Source organism: Ptychodera flava, chromosome 10 (assembly GCF_041260155.1).
Source record: "Ptychodera flava strain L36383 chromosome 10, AS_Pfla_20210202, whole genome shotgun sequence".
NCBI lineage: Eukaryota > Metazoa > Hemichordata > Enteropneusta > Ptychoderidae > Ptychodera > Ptychodera flava.
The window spans coordinates 35,104,016-35,113,547 of NC_091937.1; the positions used below are offsets into that span (position 1 = coordinate 35,104,016).

Sequence of the window (9,532 nt, forward strand, 5' to 3'; positions counted from 1 at the left end):
TACGCAGTAACTATCCCTATACGTAAAGAAGCCGAACGAAATTTATTCTTTCAAGAGATTTGCAAAACGTGAAATTCGCAAATAAAACGTTTCCGTGTTGGCACATATTTCAAGCCGCACCTGTGGTTCTCTATGTTAGAAATATTTGTTGTTAGAAATAAAACGTTTTATGCGTACCAGTTGCTGCGAAAACGAGCCCTGCCACTCCTTGACATGTTCTTCCACTCCACAGTCCCTCCGTGGATAGAGGGACTGTGTCCACTCCAATGACCAAGCTACCCGAGTGGCAAAGGCTACGGATTCGCAGCAAGAGTACCAGTAGCTCTGCATGGCAGGCTGTGTGTTATACGGCCTCCGTATAACGCCGGGAAACACACAGCCCTGCCATGCAGAGCTAGCGTACCAGGTACTCATAAAATTGCAAAATAATATCGGGCGAGTTGGTATCGGGCTAGCTCTGCATGGCAGGGCTGTGTGTTACCGGCGTTATACGGCCTCCGTGGTGGGAGGCCGTATAACGCCGGTAACGCACAGCCCTGCCATGCAGACCTAGTATCGGGCGAGTTGGTATCGGGCGAGTTGGTTCTGGGCGGGTTGGATAAAGTGCGAGTTGACTGGTACCCCGTAAAACAAGGTTCTTTTACAAGGTAAAGCGAAAAAATCTTGTAGATTATATTGGCAATGTCTCCTTAGCATGCGCAATGAACTATGTAAATTCTACTACCTCCATGGTAAATTGTACGATCTGCTCCGTCACAGAACGGAGATAATGTCTGAGCTCGGAAGGAGGTCAGCAGATACTTATGTGGGTGGATGCCCTGGTCACGTCCCTGATCACAGGTGTCCGGAGTTGCCGGTGTACATGCATAGAGAGAGATTGGAAGGTATGACAAGATTTTGCCCTCCACCGGCAACTCCGGACACCTGTGTCCCTGATGCTGTGGCCCTGCCCTTCGCATTCTCCTGCGAAATCCTGGTTTTGAGCTGCGATATCGCGAGCAATGCACATGCGTAGTTTAGCGAGGTCACCAAAGGTCAAGATAATACCATAAGTCACACAGATAGCACGCGTGGTGATCAGTGAGCAAACGATCACTTTGTTGTCAATCTCGTTGATCGGTTTCCGACCAGGTACCTTCCGAATATCCTCCTGTGTATTTCAAGTAATCTCGTAAGTTATATATCCATGTATGGTTCGATTGCGAGGTTTTTGGATCGCATTCGGGCATGTAAATCAAAGTTCGTCCAATGACTCTGATCCTACCTCCATGCTCTGATGATATGGCCGGAGAGTATACCCCGGGCCCTTATCGTCGATGATATATTGGGGGACCGTGGTTCAACGTCCACAAATCCGTAGCGCAGTCCTCGTAAAGTTGTGATGAAAATTGATGACTTGAGGAGTATAGTACATGTATTCGGATTGGCTAGTGATCGTGGACTGCCACGGGGCAGAACAACAGTCACAATTTCAATATACGATATGTGGTTCATCATGAGCCGTGATATTGCTGCACTGTACCATAGACAGTAGAAGGGAGACCCCCTCTATTGTCTATGTCTGTACGTACAGTAGCTTGGAATCTTGCGGTGGTACGAGACAGACGAGATTTTGCCCGGGTATTTGGTCGGACGGCAAAACCGACCCAATACCCGACAAAATCTTGAGCTACAGTACTGTAGCTTGTCCCTGAGTAGATCGAGATTTTGCCAGCCATGGGTTGTTGGTTTGCCGTCAAACCTACAACCCAAAGGGACGATTCAGATTTACTTCCAGGGGAGGGTGGAGGATTTTCTATTTTCTCGGTGATTTTTTTCCATGGCCCCCCCTAGTAAATTATAGAAAAAATCTATGGCCCCCCCTCATCTTTCCTGTTTTTTTTCCATGGCCCCCACATGCATGCTTATACATTATAGACATATCCAGTCTAACAAGTTGCAGGAACTGTAGTGGACATTTAATCGATGATATAACAAATCATTTCAGGGTTATGTGACTATAAAAAGAATGATTTGCAGGGACTGCAAGTGGCACACTTTTGGAAAGGGTAGCAATAAACATATCTGGTTGTAAATTTCTGAAGAAAAGTTTAATTATTAAATATGAATACTTTTTTCGTTATGTCTCACTGATACATATGATGCACACAAAGACAAGCAAAGATGTCAGTTAGAAATGGTGAACAGAAAATCAGAGGAGCAGATAATTGGCAAAGTGATATATATCTTGAAGTTTAATGGTACATCATTTGCAGATATCCAGATATTTCTGGAAAGTGAGATGTACATGTACATGTACACGCAAGGGTTCAGCATACATTTTCATTTGATGATGCTGAATATTTGCAGACTCACGGTGAAAGTTTAAACATTAGCAATTAAAATTGGTGAAAGCCAACTTGTTTTTAATTTTCTCTTTTTTTCTAATTTGGTTGTCATAAAACCAAGTAGCTGCCACTGAAAGCAACAATGCTGAGGAATATTTTAGAACATTTCTTGAACAAAACACCTTATCCAAAACATGAATTCACATGTTATTCTGCTCATTCCATTCACAATCCAATGTTCATATTAAAATGCAGACAACCCTGTGTAAGTCAAAATTCACATTTTGTCAGCAGTATTTTTCAAAATTGACAGAGCATTCATATTTCAAATTTTTTTAACAAACTTTAATTTTAAAATAGTCATGATGTGCATGTTTTCAGATGACACGAAACAATACATGTTAATTTGTTTTTTTTGCCTTTTCTGCCAGCCGCCACTGTGAAATCTTTGATTATACATATCAGAATGAATGGGACACAAAAGTATTAGCATCAATACACAATGTGTAAGCCTATCCACATTTTCCTAGCCTCATACACACTGAGATCACTTCTTGGACTACAGCAAATTTCTTGTGTACACAATATTTCAACAATCCGACACCATAGCATTGGTGCAGTGCCACATGATCTTCTGGATGCACATACAGGATTATTGGAAAATCAACCCTTTTGTAAATTTTTCACCATATATTTTTGACAGTAATACATAATATTTTTATTTTCAACATTAAAACCTATTCGCTGAAAAGCACCTTGAAGATGAGACGGCCATAAATTTATTTTCAAAAAGTTTATAGTAGATGTAAGCACTGTAAAAGTTATGTAGAACATTTAAAAAATTTAGAAAGGGTAAAATGATGAGAATGAAACATAGAAAAAGGAGCAGAAAAGAAGAGTAGCAGTAGCAGTAGTTTACTCAAAGGATGAAGTGGGTGTATATTTGGGGTAAAAAACCTCAATTTTTGTATCAATGATAAAAATTAATTAAGTCGAAAACTAGACAGTATTTTCTGAAATGTAATATTTCACTTGAAAGGATAGTATTCATGTAGAAAAAAACAGCTATTCAATTTGGTATTATCCATCTTCATTTTAAAATTTTAGGGGTTTAAAGACTGACACTCTAATAATTGATTAAAATCATGATCAGCAAAATTAAAATGCCTCTTATTAAAAATGTAAGAGCTTTATTGCCAAACAAAACCAATTGATAGTTGTTGTGTTATATAGCATTTAAAAAACATAATGTGAAATTTCAGAAAATTTGACCCAGCCGGAGTGGAGTTAAATTCGTTGGAAATTTTGAAATTGGGAGGCAAAAGAAGCCAAGAAATCAGGTGATTTGCATACATTTGCATAAATTAACACTTCTTTATCATGCAACTTTCAACTGCTTTACAAGCTACAAGGTAAACCCAACCATAAAAAGACATTTGCTGTAATTTTTAGCATTTGTTCAATGTTCATCTCTGTGTATCAGCATTTGTTTGTTATTCTATCACTACATAGAACACTCATTGCTGTATTTAGCAACATACCAGTGTGAACATAAATGACCATTGTTATTGTTGATAAATGAATTCTAGTCTGGACTTGATCTGAGATCTCTTTTCAACAAAAACAACCCTGACTGTTCACTGTATGGTTTGTATTGACATGCTAAATACTGGACATTTCATAACGCTTCAGGAGGAGAACAAGATACTGCAGTAGATGCATAAAACAAACCACTGTGAATATTACCGAATTTGACAGCTAAAGGAGTTTAACTAAACATGTTGAGTTTATCTGTCACCCAGGTAGCGTCTATGGTGCTCTTTTGTAAGATCAGAAATTCTGGGCAAATTATATTGAATTGATGGTTTTTTTCCTTGGCCCCCCTAAAAGATTGTGGTATTTTTGTCTGGCCCCCCCTAAATTTTCTTGGAAAAATGGGTGGCCCCCCCCTGAAAATCCTCCACCCCCCCCCCCCTGGAAGTAAATTCTGAATCGTCCCAAAGCAAAACCTCGAGCTACTGTACTACTACTACAGCAAAGAGAACACAGACAGAACAACTCGATCACATCACAGACCCTCGACAAATGGGCCAGACATTGATATTATAAAATTTTCCCAGAAAGACTATTCCTTTCAAGTTTATCCACATCTTTACTCAGAAGGATGTACTACCTCTTGTAAAATATATATTTTATGTACTTTGTCCCCGTACATATACCGGTGTTCTGCCATCTATACTCGTTGTAGATACAAATTTGTGAATGGATTAAACTTGGAGCATTTTTAATTGTTTTCCTTACCCATTTGAATTTTTGATTTTGATGTTTTGGTACAGACACTAAAATTTTTAACTGAATGTGTAATTCTGTCTGGTTGCACGCAGAGTTGAGGGTGTGCATAGTCAAGTATTTCACCGTGTTTTAAGAAGTCAAACAAAAAGTGACTTTTTCCCTCAAACATTTTTAATGTATCTTGATATACCATACCATATGCTCTGTTAGTATGTGTCAAGTACAATAAAGTTGACCTATTGACTAATTTTTTATCTTCGCATCTCATCCAGTTTATGACATTTTGTGACTTTATAATGACTTCAAGTTCAATCATGTTACCTTGTCTTGCCAGCACCTGATCCCAAGATGTCTGATAGTGATGACGACATGCCACAGTTGTCAGCAGAAACACTTACAGCTTTACAAGAATTCTATTCAGAACAGGAAATGAAACAGAAACAAATTGTAGCAATGCAATCTGGAGAGATTGTGGAAGGAATTGGCATCATTGATGAAGATTGGGTGAGTTCATGATTTGTATCATACCATAATTCAACTTTGTCTGCATTTACAGATGACAAGGTTCATGTTGTATAACCTAAATTGTAGCACTTTTTCATACACTCAGGAGAATGTTCTGATGGTTTTCATTGAGAGAGTCTTTTTCTTTTGCTGGTTTATGAATTTTTTTAATAGAATTTTAAAGTGATCAAAAATCTGTCAAGCTTCAACAGGACTCTAGATCTAGTTCCTAGTTAAAATTTTACAGACCTGAAAGTACCGTATTTAAAGTTGAAAAGTTTCAATATTGGTCAATTATTGTAGCATGTTCTGCTTGCATCATCGCATCAAATGAGAGTTGTAGTAAAGGACTAGCCAGTTTCTTTGGTTTTAGGTTCAGCCTGTTTTCACTATGGTGGTACTTGGGCCAATCATGTCTGGGAAATGCTCAATAGGGGAAGTCATCATGTTTTTTATTGTAAGACACATGCTGCTACGGTTGTATCAAATGCATAATACCAACCACAAATTGCGTCATACTCAATTGCAGAGTTCTTAAATCGACAACACGCTTGACTTACATGGAGATCTTTGGCTAAGTACAAGTCATTAAGTTGTTGTTTTAACCAAGAAACCTGCAAGATGAGGGTTTCAAATGAAATTGTATTTTGAGGTTATTGTTTTGCAGTGCTAACCCGATATACATGTATCTAAACAAATTTGACATCATTCGGTAAATTCTACAGTCATCTTTACTGCTGATGCAAATGTTGATTGGGTTATTCACTAATGTTGTCGTCATCTTGGATAATGAGATTTTTGGTACCTCTGATATTTCTTGTTTCCATAGCAACTGTCTCAGTTCTGGTATGATGAAGAAACAGCAACATCCCTTGCTCATGAAGCACTCAGGGTAGCAGGGAATTCTGGGAGGTAAGAAATGATTACTGTAAATAAAATTATACAGTGTCACCTTGAGTGAATTTAGATACTGTATATTCAGCTGGGTTAGCTTTTTTGTCACAGCTTTGACAATGTTAGGGGCTGTGGATAATTAAAACATGCTCCTGGTAAATGCAACTAATTGTATTTGGCCTCAAACCCCCTCCCTCATCCCTAAACGTAAGTTTGGAAGTTTGAAAATCCAAACCAATCAACTTGACTTCAGATGATCCCCTTGAATTGGCAATGCAGGATATACTACTAATGTCACACCAATCTCAGATCTATTCACAACATAACAGATGAAATGCACATTTTTCACTCAAGTTTTGTCATTTTTTTTTTAATATGTCATGTTACAGGATAGCTTGTCTTTCATCACCAACACTTTACCAAAAACTGAGAGAGTTGAAACCAGCTACCTGTACAGCAGTCTTGTTTGAATATGACAGAAGATTTGAAATTTACTCAACTGACTTTGTGTTCTATGATTACAAATCACCACTGGAATTTCCGGATTCCATAGAATTTCAATCCTTTGACATCGTCATTGCGGATCCACCATTTCTGTCTGAGGAATGTTTGAAGAAAACAGCCGAAACTGTGAAGTTTCTCACAAAGGACAAAGTAATACTATGCACAGGTTTGTGTAATTTATCACAATTTAAAAAACTGGAAAAGAGGGGAGTAGTTTATAAGAAGTGCTATTTGTATTGTGTTTAACCATCTGCATGGATATTAATTATACATTACTGCTTTGTCAATACCAGTGAACATTGTGACATCATCCCCCCTGATTATTACTGATAACGTATCTGATCACCCAGTATTGTGGCCCCAGATGTTTTAACATCTGTAAATTCCTTGGCATTGACAAAACAATAAAATATAGCAATAATGTACTCCCTCAAGTAGATATTATACTCCATAATTTGTGCAGTTTCCTTGCTGCTATTCTGGGAGGGGGACATTATTGCGTATTTAAAGGTCCAGCAACAGAACAGAAAATAAAGTTTAGCCACAGCCATTGGTCAATGGCAAGTGAAACGTAAATCTGTAGTGATAAGGGTTATATCATGATTCATGAATCAAGCCATATGTGATTCAAATGAAGCTTCTAGAACAATTTGCTAATGCTGACACAAAAGACTCTAATTTTTGTGACCTTCCAGTAGAAATTTCTTTCTTGTACAGTTTTCATTGTCCTTTTGCATACCAATGGCCAATAGTTGACCTTTTCAATTATGGTCATGGAGGGACCAAGACGATACAACCTATCTAAGAGCACAGCCCTCACAGCTAAATAGTTCAGTCTTATCCTGGTTGCACTGTGAGGGCGCCATCATGAGTACTAGTGTCATTTCTTTCTGAAATGTTAGAAAATGCTGAATTGTGAAGTGCTTTACATCCAATTCCTATCCTTTTATTGTGATTACAGGTGCTGTGATGGAGGAAGTAGCCAGTGAAGTTCTTGGTGTTCATTTATGTGAATTTAAACCAAAACACACACGGAACTTAGCAAATGAGTTCAGGTGTTTTGCTAATTACCAAACAGGTCTTGAGAATACAACCTAAATAGTAATGCTTCATATAGAAGTAATTTTGTCATCATGGTTAGTCATTATCTGATAAACAAAATGACCATTTCTACTTTATGAAACTACCATTTATTTATGATTTGTATCTCTTTTGAACTTTAAAGAAGGTATCTTGTCTTGAAAGATATACAGTAAACCCACATCAAAGGTGTGCGGACACTTGTCATGTTTGTTGTTGCAGACAATGCCTCATTGTCCATTTTCCAAGATGATATCATCCCGAATAGAATCAGATGTAGATGTTGAAGTTTCAACAATTGCTTGTTGGCACTTGTCATTACCTTCCTTACAAGCAGTGAGAAACAACCAAGTGCAGAGACAGGGCAATCTCCAACCCATCAAGGAACAACCAAGTGTAGAGATGGCGCCACCTCTGACCCATTGAGGAACAACCAAGTGTAGAGATGGCGCCACCTCTGACCCATTGAGGAACAACCAAGTGTAGAGATGGCGCCACCTCTGACCCATTGAGGAACAACCAAGTGTAGAGATGGTGCCATCTCTGACCCATTGAGGAACAACCAAGTGTAGAGATGGCGCCATCTCTGACCCATTGAGGAACAACCAAGTGTAGAGATGGTGCCATTTCTGACCTATTGAGGAACAACCGAGTGTAGAGATGGCGCCATCTCTGACCCATTGAGGAACAACCAAGTGTAGAGATGGTGCCATCTCTGACCCATTGAGGAACGACCAAGTGTAGAGACCAGCCATTCTTTTTATCTTACTTACACAAGGTTGAGATGATACAAAATTGTTTGTCCTGCATTTGTCACTGACCTGAGAGAGAGTAATGGAATGTGATTTTCACATTAGATTTATGAAATGTGACATTGAAATGCAATTTTAAGTCCTGATAGACTGCACTTCTTGTCTGGAAATTACGTTAGCAGTGACAATATACAGACCTCTGTGAGCAATCTAGATGGTTCTCATCTTTTGAAGTGGACATGCTTGGTACAATTACACATGCAGGACCCAGGACATTTTTCAAACATTTCTTTTGGATATTTATGTGATTTACACTGTCGTCTACATTTTACTTTCAAGGTGTTCATTTAAAACTTTGTATGGATTTGTGCTTCAGGAGGATACATTGTATTTATCGTCCTCCTTAAATCTAAAAGGTGAATATTTAAAAAATAAAGTCAATGATATTCAAAAAGTTTCAAAGCTGACATGACTTATGTTACATTGTACAAGTTCTAGTTGACAGGTGTATTTCACAAGAAGTGATTAAATGTTGCCGAGACATTTTAAATAATGATAACATATACTGATTCACAATGACGTTCATCCTTCGACTGTCCAACACAATTTGAGAATGATTCTAATTGACAACCTTATATTCTTGCATGAACTCATAGATTAAGGCTCTGCCAATCTGATTCAAATCAGATGTAGAGTATGGCGACGTCTATACTTCAGCGGTATTCTCTTGCTGTCACCTGTAGTGAGAGGCGACAGCAAGAGAATACCGCGTAAGTATAGACGTCGCCTTACTCTACATCTGGTTTGAATCATTGAGGCTGTGCATGCCACATGTAGTACTTTGCCACACTTAAACATGTATAACAATCAGTGAAATTACCATTGTCAAATTGCCATTGTCAAATTAAAACGGAAACACTCATAGAGGTCTTCTCTCAATGTGAATGAATACAGAAACCAAAATAGTGTTTCGTTGACCAACTTGCCTGCTTCACATCCACAGGTATGTATGCATATTATCACATCACTCCCAATGTCTGACAGCAATCACAGCACTAAGGCAATCTGATTAAAATCAGATGTAGAGTACGGCGACGTCTACTTACGCGTACGCGGTAGTGAGAGGCGACAGGAAGAGAATACGGCGTACGTACGCGTAAGTAGACGTCGCCGTACTCT

General features: G+C 38.5%; 1 protein-coding gene across 1 annotated transcript; it reads left to right on the forward strand.

Annotated features, from left to right (window-relative positions):
* The first annotated feature begins 1,028 nt into the window (after positions 1-1,028).
* LOC139142633 (EEF1A lysine methyltransferase 1-like) lies at positions 1,029-8,815 on the forward strand. The gene is made up of 5 exons (XM_070712678.1): positions 1,029-1,171; positions 4,954-5,123; positions 5,953-6,035; positions 6,407-6,687; positions 7,483-8,815. The coding sequence occupies exons 2-5, from the start codon at positions 4,968-4,970 to the stop codon at positions 7,617-7,619; spliced, it is 657 nt and encodes a 218-aa protein (XP_070568779.1). The 5' UTR covers positions 1,029-1,171; positions 4,954-4,967; the 3' UTR covers positions 7,620-8,815.
* Positions 8,816-9,532: the final 717 nt, after the last annotated feature.

Coding starts and splice junctions, on each gene's coding strand:
- LOC139142633 (XM_070712678.1), top strand. CDS start 4,968: ATGTCTGATAGTGATGACGACATGCCACAGTTGTCAGCAGAAACACTT. Junction 6,036..6,406: donor GTAGCAGGGAATTCTGGGAG/GTAAGAAATGAT, acceptor GTCATGTTACAG/GATAGCTTGTCTTTCATCAC. Junction 6,688..7,482: donor CAAAGTAATACTATGCACAG/GTTTGTGTAATT, acceptor TTGTGATTACAG/GTGCTGTGATGGAGGAAGTA.